The sequence below is a fragment of the Protopterus annectens genome, chromosome 3.part0 (assembly GCF_019279795.1).
Source record: "Protopterus annectens isolate FY-2018-M chromosome 3.part0, PAN1.0, whole genome shotgun sequence".
Taxonomy (NCBI): domain Eukaryota; kingdom Metazoa; phylum Chordata; order Ceratodontiformes; family Protopteridae; genus Protopterus; species Protopterus annectens.
This window is the reverse complement of record NC_056731.1, coordinates 510,465,774-510,492,900: the sequence shown is the minus strand read 5'-3', so window position 1 is coordinate 510,492,900 and position 27,127 is coordinate 510,465,774. Positions and strand designations below refer to the sequence as shown.

Genomic DNA, 27,127 nt, shown 5'->3' with positions numbered 1-27,127 from the left:
TCCTGAAGTTGGTATATACGGTATATATACATATGTGCTTTATTATTAAAATTGCGAGTTGTGATGCCCACAGATGGAACACTCGAAAGTTGGATTTTTGAATGTCCATCTTGTTGAACATCTTCGTATCGAAAGTTCATATCAGCGAATGCACTGTGTATTTGCTGATAAGAACTTCAAGTACTGTCAGAGATCGCAGTACAGTGTAGTTAGGGTAATTCATCCCTTTCCTCACTGTAATGCAATCTCAGATTTGGAATATATAAGTTGCAGGGGGTGTGGGAGGTGCAAGGGGGCTTGCCCCCCCTGCAAGAATGTAAAGTTTAATGTGCAGTGCATTCATACTTCTGACAATAAGTACTGGTGTTCCTTTTGTGCTAGGTTCAGAGGAAACAGTATGTCAATTCATGTCAAACTGACTTTACTGGGTTATTTTCGTCATTTACATTTTCGTAAATGTCAAATTTTTAGCTAATATGTTGACGTTTTAGTCCAAAATAGAGCTGATCATTGACATTATGAAATATATATATATATATATATATATATATATATACACAGTAAACTCTCAGTTAATTGGAACTCAAGCAACCAACAAAAAAATACTGAAGAAATACAGTACAATGTTAATGTGTTGCACTTTCTGTTTTTCCCCTGCAGAAACATAACTTACGTTTTTAGAGTTTTAGAGTTTTAAAAAGGAATAAATTCCCTCTCTCCCCAACCTGAGATCAAGTCAAACAAAACAAATAGTATAGGGTTCAGTATTAGTCAGGCCTATTTTTAATAGTAACTCACAAGCAACCATAACTAAAGTTATCTGGCATTTACCAATCTCCATGGGTGCTGGTTAACTGAGAGTATACTGTAATTAGCAATGGGTTTGTGGGGTGCAGAGGAGCTTGTCCCCTGCAAAAAAGCAGGTTTTTTTTGTTTTGTTTTATTTTCAGTAAGCTTTTGTTTGACAACTTGTATTTGATAAATTGCTCTTTGATGTGTTGATTTTTAGATATATTATTATTTAGACATATAGAATTGACAGTTTCTTATCATGGGCTTGAATTCTTGAAATGTTACTCATGCTGCCTAATTTATAATGACAGCAATGACAGTCCCAGCTAACAACTACTGATAGATTCATAGGTTTATAGTTACTTACTGGCTGGGTGACCACAGTGGTGCAGTGGTTAGCATTGTTGCCTCACAGCAAGAGGTTCTCTCATTCGATTCTTGGATGGGGTGTCTTCTGTGCAGAGTCTGCATGTCCTCCCTGTGGTCACGTGGGTTTCCTCTGGGTGCTCCAGTTTCTGCCTACATCCCAAAGACATGCTGTAGGTGGATTGGGCACTCTAAACTGGTCCTAGGCAAGAGTGCGTGTGTGTGTGTGTGTGTGTGTGTGTGTGTGTGTGTGTGTGTGTGTGTGTGTGTGTATGTGTGTGTGTGTGTTTGTGTGTGTGTGTTTGTGTGCCTTACATGGAAGGTTGGGCACCGGGCTGGCAACTCAACGCCGTAAAATTCTACTGCCAATCATGAGTGGACAGGTGATCTGCTGTGGCAACCCCTAACTGGGAAAAGCCGAAAGGAGAAGAATAGTTACTTACTAGGCTATTGACTTGTAAGCATCGTAAGCCTAAGTCCCACATTCCCATAGTAGTTTTTAGCTCTTATATTTTGCATGCAAGTAATCCAAATAGGCTGAACAAAGATATGTTGGGACATTTGCATGTTTCCCCTTTCCACAATGGATATGGATGCTAAACTGGAGGCAAATTTGCAGTTACCCATCCATTCATCCAAATTATGTTTGGATAAAGTAAGAGAAGTACTTTGTTATATGTGGCACGAAAGACAGTTCCATACAAGAAGTATTCTCTGTGATAAAAACCTATTCCTTCAACATGTTCTATTTATTTTGCAAAAGGGATTGAGATCCCTTGATTGGATGTTTATGATACCACTGGACTTGCAAATGTGTAGCAGGTCTGACAGAATAGGATCTGTTAAAGTTCTATACCCGAGACAGTGGTTGCCTCTCCATAACCTGTATGATACTGAGAAGAGGGACAGATGGTCTGCATAGTTTTTATGATTTAAGCCTTTTTTTTGTACTGTGACCTCTGACAAGTGCTTAGATACTGAAAGGGGCATTATACTCAATTAACAGCTTACAATGGAAATATTTTATCCTTATATCTGGACATAATACTTTTAGATATTTGCTGTGTGATAAAAAAAGGACTTCCTTACAAGAGCGGACATGTGGTAATTAAAGGACAGTTCATTGTCAGCATAGGTTTCTAGATCCCTAACTACAGGACCAATTTTAAGGGGTGTGTTATCAATGTGATAGGTACAAGGGAGTCATGCTTGCAGAAGGATAAGGTAATACACCTCATATGACATGGTACTTGTATGTAATCCGTATCTCTAGTAATCCAAAAAAATCACTGGTTTTGACCTCAGCAATTTGTTCAGGACAGGCACTCTAAGAAGATCTTGGTAGTATCTTGTAGGGGTTTATGAATGCCCTAAGTTTGCAGTCATCTGCAAACCTGGTCAGCCACAAACCCTTAACATTAGCTTTGGCATCCAAGAAGTGATCTCAAATTAGATTAGCCCAAGGACTGAACTCTGGTGCCAGATCTTTTGAAGGAGGTAGAGACAGACACCCTAACTTCCTGAGTTCATTTTCTGAGCCAATTTGCTATCCAAATATTTACACAGGAATTTACATTTAGGAGGGAAAGTTTATCTATGACACCTAAGTGTGGGACAGCGTTGAACATCTTTATGAGGCTTAGATATAAGATTTGCATTGTTTTGCCCACATTCATTGCTTCAGTAGCTTTTTCAAAGCAGTCTACCAGATTAAGTAGGCAAGACCTGCCCGTAATGAATCGGAATTGGGTTGGGACAAAAGTCTGTAGGTTGCCAGTACCCTTATTTATTAATTCCATAATGATCCTTTCCAGACTGGTCAGACTAATTGGTCTATAATTATATAAGTCTATTGTTGCCTTAACTTTGTTCAAGGGAATGACCATTGCAGTCCTCCATTCACCCATCATAAGCTTGTTTTGAGGCAGATATTGAATAGCTTCTGTGGGGGAACAACAAGTAGGCAGCCTGGTATGTCATCTGGCCTCATAGATGTAGTGTTCTTGGCTTTAAATAGCATCTTGAAAACTTGTTCTTGGGAGATTTGAGTGGAGCATAGGTGTGTGATCGGACAATATTGGAGAGGAAAGGGGGAGGTTGGAGCTGAATATGTCCGCTAGTAGAATAGCTATGTCTTCTGGATCTGAGTTTGTGACATCATTTACTATTAGCGCTGCATGGTGCTATTGATCATCTGATTTCTACGTTTGCAATGTCTGCCTTGCCAACATTCAGCCAACATTTTCCTTAAAGGTGTATAATACCCTGAGCTACCTGACTTCCAGATTTAACTAAAGCAAACACTGCAGTAAACCTGTCAAGTTATGTGCTTGTGATAACAAACCTGTCAAGAACTACATTGCAAGTAAGTTTAAGTGAATGTGGCAGCATCTTCCAAGACACCTACAGTTACCTACTGAATTTACCCACCCCATAGTGATTTCTGTGCAGCTAGTAATCCAGGAGAATGAGAATGCTAGTCTGTCCTCTAACTGGTAATTCTCTTTACCAGTATGCTATTTATGCTAAATGCTTTGGTGTGTGTGTGTGTGTGTGTGTGTGTGTGTGTGTGTGTGTGTGTGTGTGTGTGTGTGTGTGTGTGTGTGTGTGTGTGTGTGTGTGTGTGTGCGCGTGTGTGTGCGTGTGTGTGCGTGTGAGTGTGTGTGTGTTTGAGAGAGAGAGAGAGAGAGACTGCCTGTTTTGAGTGGAATATCGTAAGAGATGCAGCTTAATCTAAAAGCTATTGCCAAAATAATAAATCCCTAAATCCACAGAAGCAACAACAAAATATTTAACAAATCTGGTGCTGGTGTTGTGAGGGTATGGAAAGCTATAAAGAAAATGGCAGGGATGCATGCCTTTTTGCAGGTGATATGTATCTTGCTGCAGGAATTATTCTGTGATTCTATCAGTGTGAAAGATTTTTATGTTCCTCGGTTTGAGTGGTGGGTAGCATATAAGGAGAAATACAGGCAGTTATATAGTTGGGAGCTAAAGGAATGGTTGAAACATAAAAATTGTACATATAAGGAATGATGTGAGCAATTTCATATGGCCACTGGAAATAATTATATTAGCTGTTACAGTTTTCAAAAGTTGATTTCTGTCAGGAATACACTGTGTACTAAAGATGTTTTACACAGACAATATTGTGTGAAAGGAAATCTGGAGGAAGCTAAACTTTATTTAGTATCTACTGTTCAGAGAGAAGAACAGGAGATATGTGAACTAGCTGATGGTAGGGGTAGTCACTGATAAAGACGGTATGTTTTGATGAGTAGAGGAGTTTTTACATGGACTGTATACTCCTATCAGTAATTCTGTTTCTAAGGTATGGGAAGTTCCTAATTTTAGTGATGAGGAGGATGCACTGTTAGTCCTTTTATGAAGTAAGAATTAAATAAGGTCTTGTGTAAGTGAAAGGTATAACTTTTATATGACTATGCTTGATCAAGCAAAACAGTGTTTTTGCAGACTTTGAACAACTGTTTTTTTTTTCCTCTGGGTGTTCCTCTGGAAGTTTGTAAGGGGTTGTTGAAGTTCATTTGAAAAAAAAAATGATCATATAAGTAATTTAGAGTTCTAGAGACCTATAGTTTTGGGGAAGTGTTGATTACAAAATTTTGATGAGTCCGCTTAGGAATATGATGATGAAGGTTTTAAGCAATGTGTTAAGTGGGGGTGTAGATGGTGTCCCATGTGGAGTATGAGGGAAATATTATTCTTAGTAAAAAAACGAAACAAAAAAAAAAAGAAAGAAAAACTGTTAGAACAAGGACTTGGAGGGCTACTTCATTGTTTGGGATATTAGGTAAGCCTTTGATTCAGTTAGACATGACGCTATGTGGGATATATTAAAAGGGTATGGTTTTTCATCCAAAATACTTTTTTCCTCGGGTAGTATGGTTCCCTTTATTTTGATGTATGTCGATGGCTTAGCTTTTATGGTAAGACATAGATCCTGGATCAGGCTGCCTTTTGATTCAATATCAGCTGAACTGCAGAAAGTGGGTTTATCTGTTAATAAGGATGATTGTTCTGGATATGGGTGCACTGGGGTGTTTTTTGACATTCATTGTTATATGACTTCTGCTTAAGATTCTAGTGGGTTCTTGTGGAATTCAGAAAGTGTTTTCATCACTGAGCTAGTTAACTGCATGATTTGCAGATAATTGTACATATGTCGAAATGTTTTAGATTGTCCTTCCTTTGGAAAGTTTTTTAATTACATTTGGGTTTGGGGGGGTAAAGTGCAATATTTGGTGAGTTTTTCTTTCCTGCCACACTGGAAAAAAATCTAAATGAATGTTTCCTTTCAGTTATTTAGGAATTTAATTTAAATCCATAAACAGAAGTGTTTTGTATAATGACGTATGTAGGGGACGGCTTCTCTAACTAGTCCTTTATTTGCATTCTTTAATTTGCATTGCATTTTTGTATTTGTTTTACATACTGCTTTCCAGGCTGTACTTTGCCATTATTTAACAGAAAGCTATGGGACTTATATTTCTGGTGGGGATGAGAAATGCAAAAGACCATAGTGTACAAAAGACCTGTTAGAAGTTTAAAAAGATAGGAAGTAGACATTGTCTTTATATTCTCCTCCAAAATAATGAGATGTTGGTGTATAGCAATTTTGGGGATTTGCTTAATACCCCCACATGTTTGTTTATCTGTCTGATTCTATTAAGCAGAACACTGCTAGTAGGAAAACATTTCTAGGATGGGTGAAGTATACAGATTATTTGCAGAGACTTTCCTTAGGAAAATTAACTGTTAAAGGAGAGATGAAATAAAAATGTGCTGCTCTTATTGTAAACAGAAGAGACTGGCTCATGCCCTATTAGACTGTTCTGGAGTTATGACATTTTGGGATAAATGGTCCTGTTTCTGGACATCTTCACCTACTATTGGCACAGTAAGTAATGAAATGATATCTATGGATATTATTATGTGGGTGGATACTCTTGATAAAAAAATAAATCTTTTTTTTACAGAATGAAAGATGTGAGAAAGTATTATATGAACAGATGTGGGATCTGAATGCATTAATTAAATATAATTTGAGGCTATGGGTAAAGGGCGGGGGAATGAACTTCATAACATCATGCAGTGCTTAAGTCATTATTTGCTTATTTTTGTTAGATTGCTTTTTCTGATTTTGTGATTTTATTTGTTTGTTTCTGATTGTGTTTTTATTGTTTCTTGCATTTATTGATTTTTTTTTTGGATTACTGCTTTTCTGATTTTAATAAAGTCTTACTCTTTTAGGAAGGCAGGACTAGAAGACTATTACCAGAGGAAGGAATTAATGGAGGAGAGGTGGAGCGGAGACTAGAGAAGAGTGTTGCAAGAGCTGTGTTTGAAGAAAAAAAAACATGCATTACCTGAGGCTGAGAAAACTTGCAAAATGTGGATACATTTACTGTGGGTAGTAGGATATCAACGTTATCAATCACTGAGTTACAGTCTGAATGACCTGATAATGAAAAACAGCAACTGATATTGACTGAATTGGAACCAAGCAAGGAGATTGCTGTTTGTTGGTCAGATATAGTACTTAAATGTTTCCCTGATGATGTCAGCATGTTTGATGAGTGTACAATCGCTGAGAGAGATACAGAAGAAGATGACTTTCCGGAGGTTGCTGTAGAAAGTGTTTTGGCAGTTATAAAAAATAAAAAGCAACTAGAACAACAAAACAAAAACTAAAGCAACTGAGGTTAATTATAGTAATCATTATGCTGAAGCAGTTGTGAGTACTTGTAATGGTTAATTTGTTACAGAAAATCTTAATGCTACAGACAGCATCCTGTTGTAAGAACTGAAGCTAGAGCTGAACAAATTGGGTCAAAATTGGTGTCTCATTTGGTTTTCATGCAATAGATATAAAGGCATTCATTCACACTGGAAAAGAGCCATCCTGTGAGTTAAATTTTAAAATGGTCTTGTTAGCTAAAAATTGATGATAGGTTGATAGGTTCATAGGTAATTTTAAGCCTAGCCAATTTCACTTTTGTGCTTGAATTAACCTATCCCATTTGATTAGAGACTGGCCTTACCCATCCCAAGGTCGATAATTATTTATTACCCATCCTGAAAATAACTGGGATCATACCATAGATAATTTGAGGGGACCCTTGCATGGGATAAAGCATTTAGGAGCTGCCTCTGTCCATTAGTAGTATGGAGGCAGTCCTGGAGTATATCTTCTGTTACCAATCTATAGATTCAAACTGCACTTGAATATGGACAGGAATGAACTTTGTTTTATGTGGATGGAGTGTCTGTTCCACAGCAGTGGGAGAGATATACCTGTCCTCCAAACTGTTTTCTGATGTTGCAGAAGCAGTTTAAATCTCTAAACTGAGTGTTTTTGATGCCATTTGACTTGCTGATGTGCAGTAAATCTATCGGTATCGGTTTAGACGATGTCTTGTATGCCAGACACAGTCTGCAGGATATCAAGTATAGTGAGAGGGTTTTGAGTTGATTTATGTGAAACATGCTTTTTAGGCCTTGTATCCCTTTAGTAAAGTTTCTCTGTTGGTGTTCCAGTTCTTGCATGTATCTGGACAGATACATGCCAAAGGTAGAATTATATTCAATGACTGGCATAAGGAGGACTGAGTAAAGGAAGACAAAGACATCCATAGTTCTAGGCAGAATCCCTTTGTTTATAATCTGTGCAGTATAGAAGGACTTTTTACAACAGACACATGTTGATCAAACATTAGGTCACTGTCCACATAAGTTCTCAGATCCTGTACAGCTGAGTCAGCTCTTAGGGGTGTATTGTCAGTGTGGTAGTTCCCTGGTATTTGATGGTATGATTCAATGGTATTTGATTCTAAATCATTCTGTGAGCCATAGAATAAGTTTATAATTAAAAACTAATGTTATGTTGACCATGTTATTATTTAATACAGGCATATCTAAAAAGCAGATTGCGGAGTGTGTGTTGAAACATAGCATGCAACAGAGGATTATATTATTTTACATAGTAAACATGATTGTAACATGCACTTTTAGTTCGATTGTCAACAAGTCAGTGATTAAGAAGAATAATGATATAGAAAAAGAAGAAGGGGAAAAAGAAGTGATGAAGAAAATAATATTGATGTTGAATATGTTCAGGAAAATGTTGCTGCTACAGAAAAAGTACAGGAAAATGTGGAAGAAAAAACTGATTATATTAAAAGTGTATTTAATATTGATGTATAGAACATGTATAAATCACTTAGTGGGAATAAAAAAAGGTAGTGAAGATGAAAATCTATTGGGGAGGTCTTTTGGCCAGACAGTAAGGAAACGGAAAATAAAGTTATTACAAAAGAAAATTGCAAAATTAAAAAAAAATGGAAAAGGTTATTTTAAATTTAATTGCATTAAATATAAATAGTATTATAAGTGATATAAAAAGACTAGCTATAATTTGTGTCAACAACAGAGGATGGATATTATTTGTCTGCAGGATATTTAAGTAAGAATCAAAAGGAGCCACCTGAAGTATTCTGGACTATTAAGATAACATGGAGTTTTGGAAATGATTTATGTTTGTGTATTGCTATTTTACTTTACAAAGAGGGACTTAGAAATACTAGATATAATAATTATATGACCTGGTAGGCATGTTATACAGTGGATATAAAAAAGTGTATACACCCTGTTAAAATGCCAGGTTTTTCTGATATAAAAAATAAAACCACAATAAATCATTTCAAAACTTTTCCCACCTTTAATGTGCCCTATAACCTGTACAATTCAATTAAAAACAAACAAATCTGTTAGGGGAAAAATATAACAAATAAAAAACATACAATAAGCTGGTTGCACAAGTGTGCACACCATTAAACTAAATACTTTGTTGAAGCACATTTTGATTTAATTACAGCATTCAGTCTTCTTGGGTACACACCTGCCATCAATAAAAGAGACTTTGATTAACCCCAAATAAAGTTCAGCTGTCCTAGTAGGATTTTTCTGACATTTACTCAGTTGCCTGCTACAGCAAAAGCCGTGGTTCGCAGACAGGTTACAAAGCATCAAAGGGATCTCATTGTTGAAAGGTATCAGTCAGGAGAAGAGTACAAAAGTATTTCCACAGCATTGGCTATACCATGAAACACAGTGAAGACAGTCATCAAAAAGTGGAGAAAATATGGGATAACAGTGACATTACAAAGAACTGGATGTCCCTCCAAAATTGATGAAAAGACAAGACAAAAACTGGTCAGGAAGGCAGCCAAGAGACCTATAACAACACTGAAGGAGCTGCAGGAATTTCTGGCAAGTACTGGTTGTGTACTACATGTGACAAAAATCTCCCATATTCTCCATATGTCTGGAGTATGGGGTAGGGTTGCAAGACGTAAGCTTTTCTTACACAGAAAAACATCCAGGCCCAGCTAAAATTTGTAAAATAATACTTCAAGTCTCCCAAAAGCATGTGGGAAAATATGTTATGGTCTGATGAGACCAAGGTTGAACATTTTGGCCACAATTCCAAAAGGTACGTTTGGCGCAAAAGCAACACTTCGCATCACCAAAAGAACACCATCCCCACAGTGAAGCATGATGGTGGCAGTATCACCTTTCAACATGACAATGACCCCAAGCATACAGCCAAATCAACAAAAGAATGGCTTCACCAGGAGAAAATTCAAGTTTTGGAATGGCCCAGCCAGAGCCCAGACCTAAATCTAATAGAAAATCTGTGAGGTGACCTGAAGAGGGCTGTGCAAAAGAGATGCCCTTGCAATCTGACAGATTTGGAGCACTTTTGCAAGGAAGAGTGGTCAAATATTGTCAAGTCAAGCTGTGCAATGCTTTTAGACTCCTACCCAAGAAGACTGAATGCTGTAATTAAATGAAAAGATGCTTCAACAAAGTATTAGTTTAAGGGTGCACACACTTATGCAACCAGCTTATTGTACGTTTTTTATTTTTTATATTTTTTTCCCCAACAGATTTGTTTGCTTTTCAACTGAATTGTGCAGGTTATAGGTCACATTAAATGTGGGAAAAGTTTTGAAATGATTTATTGTGGTCTCATTTTTTTTTTATATCACAAAAACCTGGCACTTTAACATGGGTGTGTACACTTTTTATATCCACTGTATGTGGCATTAGGGAAGTTAATAAAGCAATATATGCCTACACAAACACTTGTTTGAGGAAGTAAAATGTTGTTGAGAAGATGTTGAGAAGGTGGATATAATTTTAACTTAAGAAAGGTGAATGTCATCTTAAAGCATGTTGACAGATAATGAGATGCAGGCAAATACAACTAGGTCAACAAACAATGTATACATGCAGGAGAGGATACTTAAAAACTGAAATTGATTATGTAATATTTTCTGTAGGACTGCAGAAGGTCATGAAAGAAACAGAAAATATTAAATTTGCAGAGTATTGTTTCATTAAGGCAGAAATAAGTAATACATATGGTTATACTAAGGAAGTTAAATGTTTGAAAAGACTTATGTGTGATGTTATTAGAACACAATTATTTGAAATAAAGATGAATCAGCTTTTAAGGATCATTATTCCATGAGGCTGTTTTTTGACACAAGTGAGCACAGGTGGGCTTTTACAAGGCGAAGTATAAATGGTGGTATTTAAGATTGGAGGAGCGATATTGGAGAAGTGAAAAAGATAAATATACAAGGTTTGTAAATGAATAAGTAAGGTATATCAAGGGGTGATACATTAAGAATAAAGAAAGAAAAATATATTGTAAAAATATTTAAAAAGTTAAAACATGTATGAATAAAAGTATTTTTACAGGGAAAGACTATACATAAGAATGAGGGTAACATGAAAACTATATATACTGTTTTCATATTAAAAAATGAAATATTCAAAATTAAAGATGGAGTGCTAAAACATTTGCTAATAGTATTGGTTCTGAAATGCCTCATAACATTACTAGTATGGATCTACATTTTGTTTTGGAAAAAAAAAAAACTTAACATAACTAGTGCACCAGGGTCAGATGAAATTGGCTGTACAATTTTTTAAAGAAATGTGTGAGAAAAGGAAAAAAAACATATTTTAGAAGTAATGAATGAATGGAATCTCTGAAAGTATAACATATTTTGCATAACACGTGATAGAGAAAATATAAAAATTTGGAAATCATTGACAAAGAGTAACTCTCTGTCCATATCATATGTGTGGCCTTTCATGCCTTATTAACCCTGTACATCCCTGTCTTGTGACTGTTGTGTATAGCCAAATCAAAATACCATGCGTCCTAGCTTGACCCTCAGTTCCAACATCAGTGTCTTACAATTATGGTTTCCTGTCTTTCTAGGTGTAGGCATTGTGACAATGTGAGGTATTGCCAACTATGCCAGGAGAAGTAGGGCAATGGATGTATAACATACGTCAGCACAGCTAGCTGGAATTTTGTAAAGAAATATATATTATATCAAACTGATTTGTATGGATGTTTGTGTTGAAAAAATGTATTTGTAAAGCAGCTTGTGTTAAAAATGTACCAACAGTGCACCCTGCTGGACAGAAAAAGAAATATACATGTATTATTTTAACTGTTTAAATGTATTGTTTTAACATAGGAAACTGGAAGAGAAGATGTTAATCTCAATCCACCTAACTTTGAAAATAGTTCAAACTTAAATTACCTGGCTTAGGCCATAAAGATTGTATCTTACAATTGTCAGTGCAGACAGAGACAAAAGTTTGTACTAGGAAGCTTTCTGCATTATCTTTCAGGTGAAAACATTGCTACTCTGAAAGGGTGGAGGTTTGAAATTGTTTTATGACTTCCAGCAGATCTTAGCAAGGCTCTGTGTGTGTGTATTATTGACACATATGTGTTAAATCCTGACAGCTTCTAGCCAAGGGGGGTAGCATGGGAACTAGACATCAAATGACCAGATGTATGTGATGTCATTTTGTAATGCATCACTAAAATGATATTTTAATACTACCTGAGACTGAAGTCTCATTGCAGTCTGTTCTTGGAACCTGACAAAGAAGGACCCCTCACCTACTTTATCTTGCCTTGCTCTAGTAAGTGACCACAGAATAGTAATTCTTTAGATCAGTCAGGAAAATATAGTGAGATTAGTGAAGTACTGATTTTCTTTATCTGTGTGAATGTATTCATCTGTATTATTTTAATATTTCCTGTGGCTGAAACTCTGGTGTTTACTGTAAATAGGTATTTAATATTTTCATGTTATTATATTATTTATTATTAAATATATTTTAACTTTTCATTGTGGCTTGTCCTTTAGAGAATATTTTAAACTTTGGGACTACTTATATCTATTTGGTGACTTTGTGGCCATTCCTGAAAGCCTTACTATATTGGTCAAACACTACCATTTGTATTAATATTAGTTTCACTCAGTATAATTGGGTACCCTTCTAAGAGCCTTAGAGTAGCTGGCTTTGGAGTGTCTGATGGCAGTGTAGCTACCTTATCATCTGGGTAGAAGGGGGCATAGCTAGTAAATCTGTACCAACCTTTCACAAGTGTGTGTGTGTGTGTGTGTGTGTGTGTGTGTGTGTGTGTGTGTGTGTGTGTGTGTGTGTGCATGTGTGCGTGTGTGTGTGTGTGTGTGTGTGTGTGTGTGTGTGTGTGTGTGTGGCAGCTGCTTGCAGCAGGGACACAAAGCACTGGTTTCACAGAGAGAGTAGGGGAGGACTTGGCTTGGACACTCGGCTGAGGACTCAGCTCTATAGCTGTGCTATAGGGGTGTCTTACTGGGGATTTGGAAAGAGAGGGAAAACCAGCTCCCAGACTGAGTGTGTTTCCTGTGTTCTCTTAAGGGAAATTGTGCTTGATGCAAAGAGCTGCATCTGGAAATACTGTGTGCATTTATTTTTATTCTAAGTGCATGTCCCTCTCTAGTGTCAGTGGCGAGGATTCAGGCTCCTTGATTACTGGTCCAGAGAGTGGAACGTCACAGGCATAGGTTCCAAAGGGGATGAATGGCAAAAATTTTAAAAATTCAGCCCTGTAGAGAATGACATTATTGCAGCCATTCACAATCCAAGAGTGGCACCTGTTGGACAAAGAAGATGCCCATCAGTCACTAGGAGACTAAATGTGGGATACAGAGGTTCATGACATTCATATAGTGTGTGGCAGAGATCACAAAAACATGGCAATGTTTGAAGTTAGCCAATGATATGATATATGCTGGGCCTCACACAAGCTATGCAGCCTTCTGGTGGACAGGTCTGTAGCTGGAGGAAGGCTATCTCCCACTTTTAGCCTCACAGATGGTGAGTTATTACTAGTATCTTTGCATGGAGATGATGAGGTCATGGGTGTCATACAAGGTGAAGTAGACACATGTTCTAGGAGTGGACGAATCTTCTGTGTCACAGAAGGACCAGCCAGGTTAGTTGCCATAACACATATGCTATACAGTAACTCTGTACAGACTTGCTCTGGAGGGCATGCACTGTACTCTACTTGGCACTTTGGTTGCTCAGACCCAGGGGGTCACCAACCCAGGTATGTGTACGCTATTTGTCTATATGTGTTCGGCTGCCATTTGTATACACACCACAGGGAATCGTATACTGTAGCTGTCTTCATTACTCTGTTATCTATTGCATTGTGCATTAGTAGGACAGATTACTGCTGTGCTGACCATTGTGATGTCAAAACCTGCACAAGTTCTAATGATGATGTTGACATCCAGATTGTGTTACAGTCCCAGGACTAAGTGACACTGTTTGTTTCCTAAGTGGTTCTACATCCTTTGACCAGGGAGAGAGCTTGGCCTCACCCACACCAGTGCTGCAGGCTGTGGATCATGGAGGCTCACTATCCTTATCAAGTGGGGCCTCCCTGTGACACAGAATACCATTACTCTTTTCCAACTGGGGCTGCAGTGGTGAACCCATATACTGCCTCAGATGTGTACACACCCACTGTATGGCAGACCTGGCAGGGACTCTGAGCACTCTCCACTATAACAGCCCACCCTGGATATATGACCAACTCTTTTCATCAAACAACAAATGTGCATGGCTGAAACTCACATGCTGACTTGGAAATGACTGGAATGGTTAATGGCTTCTGGTAGGATTAGGACCAGTAGTACCATTGCCTCAAGGAGACCATGGAGTTTAGTAATGATGCCATAATAGGTCTCGAGGGGCCTATTCTGGCACATGTGGCCACCATGGCAACCACAATGTGAAGGATAACAAATGCTGCCATTGATCCCCTACTCATGACTGTTGGACATGGCTGAGGCATGCCTGCTGTTGGGGTGGATGCTTAAGGAGGTGATTGCAAACAATGCAGTCTGCACCTGAAGTAGTGGGGTTATCACAATCTCCACTTCCACATCTGGGACAGCCATAACAAAGAAGTACTAGGGGTATGATACATCATCACAGATCCACTTTCAAGTCACGCTTCACCTGTACTGCCACATGAGTGTCTAGGTAGAGGTACCAAAGAAGCACTAGGAGTATGGTACATCATCACAGATCCACCTTCAAGTCAAGCTTCACCAGTACTGACACATGAGTGTCTAGTGGGCCCTGCAATCTGGCTACATCCTATCCTTGTAGTGGCTGCAGAGAATGGGCATGTACTGGCTCCACCAAATGGTCCACAGAGGAAATTGTGTATAATAATGATGTTTCCCCTCTTCATGGCCTCTATTTCCACCTTCTTTAATCACTAACTTACCACTCCCAGACTGTGTACACAGCTATGTATCCATGTGTCTCTAGGTAACTGTGCAAAATATGATGATTGTGACTGGCGTCACCCTTCCTCCTGTGCAGTGAAAGTGGAGAAATCTGATGCAAAATGTGACTCAATTATGCAATGCTCAACATAGCCTTTCACTAACACTGCATACATCATATTGTTCTGTATGATAATACATTGTCACTGTGTACATTCTATGGCCCAAAGAGGTGGATTAAATGTTGCTGTTTCACTTGTGCTGCATATACTGTGCTCCACACTGTTCGGGGGTGGTACAGCCACTGACTGGTGTCTGTCAGCATCACTATCATTACTGCTGGTGGATGGTTTGCTGGACACTGCATCAGGGCCTGCTGCTGCAGATGTGCTTCCTCCAGGGACTGCTGACGGGATTGGCTGCTTCCCTGTTATCATATTCTGTACCATGGAATGGGGAAGGACAGTCTTAAGGGCATACTGCAGTGCCCCTCCAGATATGTCTAGGCAGGAAAATAAGATTTATGCAGGCTGAACACTAACCACACTATATTCCTGGTTTTGGCAAGGGAAATTTAATAATTTGTGTTGTGACAGACTTTGTATGTTCCATATAGGTGCATACCTCTCAACTGTACAGATTTTCACAGACTGTCCAGATTTTTGCCTCATATATTTGGTCTGTTTTTCATAAAATTGTAGTTTTCTGGCAAATTAGTGGCAAATCATTAAAGACTGAAGTTAGAACATAATGTCAGGCATTTAAGTTTCAGACGTCATACCCTTCAGAAAATTCATGCTAATGCAAAACTTTCCCATTTTGTAAGTGCAATATTTAAAAATTGTCCCTATTTTGGGGCTTTGTCCCACTTTTATTTATGGCTTTGTCCAGATTTCTTGCTCTAAGAGGTTGAGAGGTATGCATGGGTGTCATCATCTACAGTTTCATAGGGTATCCATCATCACCTGCAATACAGTAGGGAAATGGAGGTTGGACGTGAAACAGACATACATACTATGTGCAGGTCTAGATACGTGGATCAATGGATGCTGAGGTTCAGCAGCAAAGAGGGTTAATTAGCCCCTTGCTGCTCACAGGTGATCGCTGCTCAGGACTGAATGAGATAACTGTGTATATTTTTGTCTGTGTCTAGCCATTTTGTATGTTTTTTGTTTCTCTGTTTCTACCCTCACACACACATACATACTCACTTTTTCTCCCTAACATTTAGAGATAAGGATTTCTAAGGCTGTTTTAGTGATATATAGTTTCACAAATAATACCAGTCATCACAAGTTCCACTGATTCGACCTCTTAGAAAATGTTAACTGTAGTGAATCGCTCCATAGTATTTAACACCTATGTAGGTTTTACTGGGAGATGTTTTTCACATGTAAAAACTGTAATGTACACTTATCTTTATGTTCATAAAGAGGCAGAATCATCGAGTAAGAAATAAGTCAGTCCAAGTATCTTTCATTCTTATTGTCCATGTATGCTGACCTAGGAACAGTACTAGAGGCAGAAATTTCAGTATAGCTGTTGATACAAGAAAGGTTAAGGCAGCATCCATAACCTTTAGGCTTATGGCCCTCTGAAAACTCCTTGGACATGATAATAGTGCTGCAAAATGATTATGTTCAACCTGAATCCCAGGATGTTCAAGCAGAAACAAGAGCAATGTGGAAGAACGGTGCCCACACAGATCCAACAGTAGTTGAAGGAACAGAACTAATAAAAATAATTTGCAGAACTGTACCCAAGGTGCATAAAATCATTTTTTATGAAAGGAAAAAGATTAACACCTTCCTGAGCTCAAGTGAGGGCTGAAACATTAAACTAATCCTAATGGTTGTGATAGCAGTGATCTAGTACCTAGAAATGTCCGTAAACTGTTATAATTTAAAAAAAAAGAGGAATGTCCAGTTTGTGATATACTAAATAGCCATCTGCGAATAAAGATAACAGACAAATAACTCTTCAGACTTCTGCTCTTGGATGACTGACTGCCTCAAAGCTATGGCAAAAGGCTTCGGGGATTGACAAAAGGGAACACAGTGGACATTCTTAACTAATTCCCACAGAGAGGACTACAGATTCAGACAGGCTATGACTATTTAATCCAGATTCAGGTTCATCCAGAACAGCAAATGCTTGCAAAAATTAAACTTAGCTGGACTTTTTGTTAGGACATACAACTTCACCTTTTCCAGTGCCTGTTCTTCATTTTGCCAGAGTAGTTTAAGAGGGCTGAATTCTCTGCCTATCTGATGAGTCAAATCAAAATCTTCTTAGTGTCAGTCAGTGGATAATGATATGGTATAAAACGTCTAAATGGCTTAATCTTAGCAAATTACAGAAGTACTTCCAGATCTAATGAAGGTACACATATAATCTGCATTTAGAAATTAAATGGGCTGATAAGAAAGCAATATGTATGGGTCTTTATTTTGCTTCAAAATGATCTTGATAAGATCATCTCTCAAAATTGGGTCTATATTAGCTCACCTAAATTCATTTTCAGTGAACTCCAATTCATCAACCCATATTCAGCAAAATTCACTTCCAAGATTCGCTGAATTTTCCAAGGGCAATAAAATACTTTCCCCATGGCACAACGGACCACATCTAAATCGAACCCAGCCAAATAGGGGGGATTCACCCCCACACCCCCGATGTAGGGGGCTGTGCCCCCCACTCCATAACTATATATACCAACTCCGAGATCACACTACAGTGGGGAAAAGGGCAAAGTTGTGTAGTTGGCCAACTAATTCTTTGCTCTTGGAATTTTCAGCGAATCGCGAAAGTGAATTTTGCTGAATATGGGTCGATGAATAGGAGTTAGCTGAAAATGAATTTTGGCAAACTAATATAGACCTCTCAAAATCTAGGGAGCCTTCTTGTCAATATTTACTATTATGAAATGCTTTTAATTAATCTTATTTTTTTGAGTTATATAATGATGACAAAATCAGTAATCATTAACATTTATTATAAGTTATTTTTTGCCAGCTGGAATAAATAGTTTCTAAAGACTCCTTATAGAAATTTTGGGATGCACAATGACATGTCCCAAATGGCAAAAAAAAAAAAAATAATAATAATAATAATAAACATACAGGACAAGTGTGAATATTGAACATCATTCTTCTCCTTTAAAACTGTTTTGTGTATAAGGGCAAGCCCCTCTGCCCTCTCCGCATCCCAAAGTTACATACACCAACCGTGAGATAACCATATTTCAGAGAAAAGTGAATATTCCAAGAAATGGCAGTCTCTGATTTAATATTTGCAAGTCCAGATTTTGGGTCATTCAGTCTTCACATTCCAAGATACTATATTGCAAGTATGGACATTTCAAATGCTAACTGTTAGAAATATATTAGACAATGCCAAGGCAAGATCAGTTGTCCCAGGGTTTTCTTCATGTGCTCGGAGCCTGACTGCTTATTTTCCCCTAGAATCTTCACTTCAGTTGTTGTTTACTTATTTTTTTATTTGCTTGCTACTTAGTTATATAATTTAAACTGTATTTTGAGAGAGTGACATCTCAGAGAAAAAGCTAGACATTAATTTTTTGTGCTGTAACTGATCACTGTGAATCAGACAAACCTCTCAGTGAGAATAACAAAATGGGGGGGGGGGGTTACGGGTGAAGCCACCAGTTGGGCATGCAGAGTGACTTGTCCTACTGAAAAAAAAAAAAATTAAAAATGCTTATTCTGATTTTGTCATTTTACATAGTCATGTGTCATGCAGACAGTCATGAAATGCTTAAATTCAAAGTGCATCAGGCATAGTAAAATATATTACATGGGAATTTAATTCATTATCTATGTTTTATTTTAAATAGATTTTCATATAAATGAATTCCGGTGTCTTTTATGGCTGGCTATGAATATTTTCCTCTTTTTCTGCCCTTCTTTTATTGCAGTCATTATGGCATACATGTTTTTTGAAAAAGAAATGAAAGGACTAATTGCAGGTTTTGATTTATGTAACACCAATACATTGGCTTTAGGTGATTTGGTGGCTGTTGATATGGTACCCTAACCGAATATACAGAATGGAGGATTGAAGCTGAATATATGTACTATCAAACTTTTCTTCTGACATGTACATAGGGCTTGTCAGATAACAGTGTTTATGTGATAATGTTTATCATTAATAAAAACTGACAATAAATAGAATAAAAAATAAAAAATAATAATAATTTTAAATCTGCTCATACCTCATCTACTTCAATCCTAAACTGTGTTCCTGGTCGAGATGTGCAGTTGCTTCTACCACTGTCCTGAGACCTGTGACTGTCTGCTCGGCTCAGTAGGTCTGTTCGTTGACCTGGATTAATAGAAAGAACAATTCACACAATAGCAGGAAACCAAACGAGTCACATACATTCTCCACTCATTTTCATTTCATGTTTCTAGAATAAGAGACATCACATTACTCATTTTTGGGTAAAAACACTGCAGCATAGTTCTTAGGTTTAACATTTTACAACAGAAAGAATGAAATAAATATGCATATACATTACAAATATTTCCCAGCATGAAATATGTTTGACACTTCTATAGCAAGATAAGTTGTCTCTGGGTCTTCTTGACCAGGTACTTAAAGCCTGTCTGCTCATTTTAATTTTGCTCTAGTATCTTAGTTTGGGTCATTGTTTTCTCATTTCTTTTAATTTGCTGCTTACGTCAGTGATGTGATATAAAGTGTACTCTGAAAAGCAGCATCACAGAGAAAGAGCAGCCAGAAATTACTTTATGTGTTGTAACTGAGTCCTCGAAACTTCTCAGTGAGAACTCATCTGTTTCACATGCAATTTAGGTATTCTGACAAATGTAATTGAATTATTGCTTAATTTTTGATGTTTGTGATTACTTTTTAATCTGCACATTGAAATTGTGTTTCACTGGCTTATATAGCATAGGCTAGATAGAAACCTGTTAAATCTAGACTGTTTGGTATCACTGTGCTCTTAATCCAGCCATCTTATATTAACAGGGCCTCCCTGCATCGTTGTGGCAGAAGTGTGTAGCTCAGGACTCATCTAAGTTGGGGATTTCTGGAGAAAGGCTCAGTTTGGGGCTTTCCTATTGGTAGTTGTGTTGAAACTGTTAAATTTGCCTGTATATAAACCTTTCATTTGCACAGGTTTGCGCTCAGTTTACTAGAGCTGCTCAATGTTTGGCAACATTAGCCAGAGGTCTGGACTGCATCTGCACTGAAATCCAAGGCATCCACTGAAAAGAAAAATAGAAAAATAAGTATATTTTAAGCCAACACTGCACTCTGTATTTAATTGGATTGCTGCGTCATTTTTGTTGTTTATGACTAAGTCCAGCTTGCTCACTTCCTTCCCAAATACCACATTCAGAAAAATCCTGCCACATTGGATGGGCAGTTCCCATCATTTCTCCTGCCAGGTTGATTGATATGGGCATCTTGGGGCAATGTAGCAATTGCTTCATATATACTGACAGCCATTTACTCCTAAAGCAAACCAACACCTTATGTGAGAGATGCAAATATGCTGTGGAACTGGAGTCATTTCTCTCATGTAAAAAGATACTAGACATCAAACAGGTTGTCAGCACACATGCTTCACCTCTCACGCAAACCTCACCTTTTACACAAAATAAAGTCATGACATATAAATACACATATATGGAGATACTCACTAAAAGATTACCAAAAGAACAGAGACCTCTCAAATGCACACCACCCACACTCACAACTAAGCATAAAGAAACCACTACGCATATCAACACACACATCCATGTCTCAACAAATAAGTCCCTAAGGCAAAACACATCAAACGTCTTGGTCATACGTGACTCTATAATTAGACACACAGATATCCTTATCACTAGACAGGACAATGAAAAGGTCATGGTCAGCTACCTATTAGGTGCCAGGATCTGACAATTCATGCCTACACTCAAGTCACTCAACAACAAGTACCGTTATGACTCTGTTATAGTCCATGTTGGAGTGAATGACTTGAGACATACCTCTCTAGCCTATATGAAGAGAGACATGACAGAACACTTTTATTATATGTCCCAGGCAGGTATGTCACTAGCCATTATCATTATCTTACCCTCACTCAGGATGATGCCACAATCTAAACAAAACATGATTGACTTCAACAATTGGCTCAGCTTCTGGTGTCAGTCCAGAGGGATCCAGTATCTGCCAGCCTGGGGAAATATGGTAGACAGACCTCACTGCTTTGCTAGAAATTGTCTCTACCTGTCCCCCATAGGCTTTTGGATACTGGCTAAGACCCTTGCCTCCCCATAGTGCCTTTTTAGGCAATGTCAAAACAACAAATTTTCCAGTGTATCAAAATCTAACTGAGACAAACTCAGGGTCATGTTGCTTAATACTAGGAGTTTAAACACAAAATTGCACTCCTTGGAAGCACTTCTCACCTTGGAGGATGGTGACGTCTATGCAGTTACCAAGATATGGGTGAAGGCCAGTGAGAGCAACCTGGCCATGCAAGGCTACCATGCCTTCCACATGTTCAGACCTCAAAATGAGCATGAAGGAACCAAAAGTAGAAGTGCATCCATCTTCATTAAAACCAAATACACTTTTAGACTGGTCAAACAGCGTGACTCTCTTGAATTACTCCATGTCCAATTAACTACTGGGAAAGTACCATGCTGCATTATTGATAGCAACAGACCCCCAACCATGAACCAGGATAAGCACACCACCTACCTCAATTTACTGAAATCCCTCGTCAGATAGCCCAACACCTTAGTCATGGAAGATTTCAACTATCCTGCTATAGACTGGGGGACATACATGAGAAAAAACACACTCAGCCATAGGTTCCTGGACTTTGTTAACACAAATTTGTGGAACAGATAGTCTGCACCCCCACTAGGGGTTCTAATGTTCTGGATATAGTACTCATCAACGGTGGGGGGGGGTCACTGTACTTCCCTATGTGTGATGCCTTCCCTGATTAGGTCAGACCACAAATCAGTCTCATTTGAAGTAACTACTGGAACTGACATCCTCACAGGAACAAAAGTTATATAAAAACTTCACCAAGACTAACCACAGCATACTAAGTGATGGTATAAAAAGGTTCATACCACCCACAATTGCAGACAGTAATGATCGCTATGCAGAAGTGTATATAATTGCCCTGTACACACACTTAAGTGACTTCGTAAACTGTGCTCTATCTGACTGGATCAAAACCAGATAATATCCCAGGTTGTTTACTAAACTATCTAAAACAAGACCCAATGAACCTGCTTGGCATTCACTTTAATCATAGCTTGAGAACTGGCTATGTTCCTGCAGAATGGAAAACAGCAACAGTAATCCCCATGCACAAAAGGGGGCCATCAACTGACCCTGGGAACTACAGACCCATAAGTCTAACCAGCCTCATCTGCAAGGCAATGGAAAGAATTATCATAGACCTTATCAACAATGACATAGACAACCTCCAAACACTGGACGCAATCCAGTTTGGCTTTGTTAAGGATACAGCATGCTTATTAAACCTGGTAAACTGTTTTGAGAATGTCACCAAAGCCATGGACAAAGATAAGACAGTGCACACAGCCTATCTCAACCTTGCCAAGGCTTTCAACACAATTCCCCACTTTGCCATCATTGAGAAACTTTCCCAAATAGGGATTAACCCTTTTGTTACTACATGGCTAGTCAACTGGTTCACCGACAGAACACTCTCTATCAAAACTGGGGACTCCACCTACACCAGTAGACTGGTCACTAGTGAGTACCACAGGGGTCTATGCTGGGCCCCTTACTGGTTGACATCTATTTCTCAGAATTCCAGGCCAAATTAGATGGCCTTTGGCTCACCAAGTTTGCTGATGATTGCAAACTGGGAGCAATCATTGAGTCCCCCAACAATGTCAAAATATTACAAAAAGGACTAACACAAACAAATGACTGGTGCCAAAGCATGGTCTAAAACTTAATGCAAAAAAGCATTATTATTCCCTTTGACAAAATAGAATTCCCTACAAATTACAATATTGACAGCACCCCCTTGAGTTCCAACCCAGTGGTGCGAGACTTGGGAAGACAGGTTGATAGCAATCTAAACTTTGCCAACCAAGTTTCCATAGTGGTAAGGAAAGCCTTCTACATATTGCACCTCATAAGTAAGGGCATAGCACCCAGGTCAAGGGATGTTATAACTACACTGTACTTGACCCTCATCAGACCAGTAATAGAGTATAATGTACCCTTTTGCATGTAGCTTTCCAGACACCTGCAGCAGCTAGAGACTTCAGAGGTTTCTCACTAAGAAAATACCGGGACTCCAAAACATGACTTACATGGACAGGCTGAAAGCCCTGTCACTTTACTCTGTATCTTATAGGCTGCTGAGAGGTGACTTGTGCCTGGCCTATAGGGCAATCTCCATCTCTGCCCTCATCGAAATGCTGCACATCTGCAAGTCAAATGGTTCAAGAGTCACTTCTTTTAGGAATCTCAACCTAGCTTGAGACATTAACAGATCATGCTGAAGAGACATATGTGTCTCCCAGAGACTGCCACTTCTCTGGAATAGACTCCCTATTCATGTAAAACAGAGCTGCTCACTGACCCTATTCAAACCCAACCTAGATAACTGTATGTGAGATTGCAAAATCACTTCTGGGGTGGCACCCATGTCCCTCATGGACAGCGGTAGCCGGTGTTGATCACAGACCCGCTCTGTTCATACATTCATTCAGCAAACTACCCAAAAAAGAACAAATGGGGATAGTTGGGATTTACAAGGCTAGGCTTTCAAAGGCCTTAGGGCTGCTAACCTAGTAACCTCCTATGAACCAAATGAGGATTAAAGTCACATAAATTTTAATTATAGACTTCATATCCTTCTGAAAATGCATGTTAATGAAAAACATGTTATTCTAGCAGTGTTCCAAGTTTTTAAGAGCAATATTTAAAATCTGTCCCAAATTAATGGCCTTTGTCGCCCATTATTTTTAGCTTTGTTTAGATTTCTTGCTCTTAGAAGTTGAGATATGGCTTAAGTCACCAGATGGGCATCAGAGTATCTTGTCCTTTTGCAAACAATCCTTATTATGATTTTGTGAATGTCACAATTGCTCAAAGTAACTGCTGAGAATTTTCCAGAGCTTTGTGCCCCTAATGCTAGCTCTGTATTGCTGTTTGTCTACTTGTCTGCAAAATAAATTGCTTCAAAAGTGACTTGGCGTGGGGGCATGGCTAGGATGTAGACTGGTTGGCAGCATCTTTTCTCAGCTCTGCACTCAAAAGATATTTCTGACAGGAATTTTTAAAAACTAGATATTGTAGACAAACCTATTTTGTTGAATTACTTCTACTAATATCACTAGAAGTCTACAGTGCAAAAAAATTGGCTTTAAACATTATTTTTCCTGTCAAAAACAAGAAGGAAGGTATCTGAATCTACTGAAAATGAGCTTTTCTAAGCATACCACACAGGACCAGATGATGAAAAAGGAGATATAGTCTTTATTAAATGCTATACAAGACTTGTCAGTGAAATTTAACTGGACACTTTTGAGGAGAGATCTACAAAACAAATACAGCAACTACAAGAAATAATGACGCAACAGAAGTCTCAAATAGCTGACATAGAGAGATCCTTAAATGATACTGAGGGCAGACTCTCAGAACACGATCTTCAGCTACATTTTTTATCACAACAAAATGCTTCATTACAAAATAAAATAGAGGATCTAGAGAACAGGTTCAGACAAATAACCTTCACATCTATGGGCTATCAGAGAAAACAGAGGGAGATAACATGGTGACTTTCCTTACTACCTGGTTACCAGAAGTTTTAAAATTGCCTGAAGCTCTTTCTTATGGAATTGAAAGAGCCCACAGATCCTTAAGAGCTGCTTCATCAACCATCAAATCAAAAATTCACCCGAGATCAATAATAGTAAAGTTTTTTCATCACAGGACAAGGAACTTATTTTAAAAACAGCATGGTCAACTTCTCCAGTTAAATACAAAGACAACATAATCAGATTTGATAATGATTATTCTGCTGGAGTTATAACTGAAAGAAAAGAATGTCTCCCTCTGATAAAGGAAATGAAAAAAAGACAACTTAAAGTCCACTTGCTGTTCCCTGCAAGAATAAAAATATTTTTTACTGAAGGTCCTAAAACTTTTGACACTGCAAGCAACAGTTTCTTATCTTTCAGCTAATAAAACCTTGGATAATGTGGAAGAAATGGATTTCTCCCAATTTGGGGTTAAGCGTCACTTAGAAAAAAATGAATGGAGCACTGCTGACAAGAAGAAGAAGAAGAAGAAACGATAAAAGACATATGAAAAACACAAACATTATTGTCTTCTATTTGCTCTGTAAGGCAAAAAAGTTCTTTGAAAGCAATCATGCTTTACCCATGTGTCAGTCTTTGAAACAATATAAATACAAGATAAGCAGGACATTTTATAACTAAAGGAAACAACCCTAAAGAAAGCAAGGTAACATATCTTTCTCTATTACAGTGTAAATACTTACAGTCATGATTTTTCTAACTCTAAATGATGTTTAGATAGTTCATTTATAAATTACCTGCCTTTTACTGCTAGTATAGAATATGATGTATTTACACTGACATATTAATGTGGTGTGTTTAAATGAGCATGATTCCTTTTTATATTATTTACACTAAGCTGCATGAAATATCTAAACTGATGTATTTAATACACATAATAATATATAAAAACTGATAGTAATAACTGTCAAAAAGTGCCTTGAAAAATAATTATCTATTCTTTGATGCTAAAAGTGCCTTTTTGACTAACAAACAACTGTTTGGCTTGTATATCTTCCCTTAATGTTAAGAAACCTAATAGAAGTTTAATGAGCTGGTATTCAGTTTAAAAAAAGCCCTAAAAACTTCACTTACTTTCTTTTTGTCTTCCCGCCATGGTCATTAGCTGGGAACTCTTATTTTACCACCCCTGAATGAAGGTTATTCAGTTAGAATCCATTACAGTGTGTTAAACCTTCTAACAGCACAAAATGAAAGTAAACAGTCATGAGTGATGTCAGCACTAAAACAAGACAGTATGGATGTGGTGTCAGCTCCTAAGCTACTTAAAGTAACCAGCACACTATTTATGAGATGGCAAAGTGCTTTTACAGTTTTAACAAATATTAAAAGTACACTGAAGTACCTAATGAATTTAGAAAGTATCAACACATACATGACGTTTTATTATATTGTAATATTTGTTATTCATTTTGAATTGTACACATAAACAGCACACAAAGCTTAAAAAGAAGTATATCACTTGGAAGAAACTGTATGAATAGTTAACACATACAGACTTTACTATAATCTTTTCTGATAAGATCACCCACGTAAATTACTATAATTTAACTTAATTTTATAAAAATTTAATATATTTAAGTCCTTGACTGGAACTATATAACATATTTGTAAACACACTGCAGCTAGTGTACTCAACCTTAAGGATAGTAAGTCAATTAAGGTTCATGAATGTAGCTATGTGTTATTAGGCATTTTAAGGGTAAAAAGGAGTTGCTGTTTAATTATCAAGATACTCTGTAAATATTAAATTGTTCAAGTAGCACAATCATTAAGCAGTAATGAGCAAGAAAAAATCTCAGTCTTGCTTATGATATTGTTATATATATATATATATATATATATATATATATATATATATATATATATAGGAAAGAACTGCTGAATTATAAGTATGCTTTTATTAAAGGCAAGTTATATTAATATTGAACATCCTCACTGAAAATGAATGGTTGTGTAGAGACACAGTAACTCCCATTATATAACCAAGGCTAAAGAGATTGTCTTGTATGTCTAAATTGATCAGCCTTGAACCTTAGATTGCAAATAGACATGCAACATACTTTTACTTATAATACTGAATATATATTATATAACATCACAAACGCTAAAGCCATTGTCAGCTATATCTCATATCAATCAGCATTAAAATATGATTTGAAAAGCATAGGTATTTACTAACATATTGCTGTTGGTACCTGATATGCATATAAGTAACAGGTCTAATTTCTGTCTATGAAAGTAAATACCAGGCTGTGTGCATTTGTTAATTATGAAACAAGAGCATGCTATCTATTTTTTTTAATATCCTATAGGTATGTACTTCTTAGAGACACACACATGCTACAAAGCTGCTAGTTACTGCATATTCATTAGTATATTTCTGACTGCAGTGTTATAAATATATGG

The 27,127-nt window shown here is 37.5% G+C and overlaps 1 protein-coding gene across 1 annotated transcript in view; it reads right to left on the bottom strand.

Annotated features, from left to right (window-relative positions):
- Positions 1-27,127, bottom strand: part of LOC122796453 (EF-hand calcium-binding domain-containing protein 6-like) — a 1,291,945-nt gene that overhangs the window by 1,061,742 nt on the left and 203,076 nt on the right. The window contains exon 2 of the mRNA XM_044064930.1: positions 19,087-19,196. Within this exon, the coding sequence (XP_043920865.1) occupies positions 19,087-19,196 (110 nt within the window). The remainder of the gene's footprint in view (positions 1-19,086; positions 19,197-27,127) is intronic.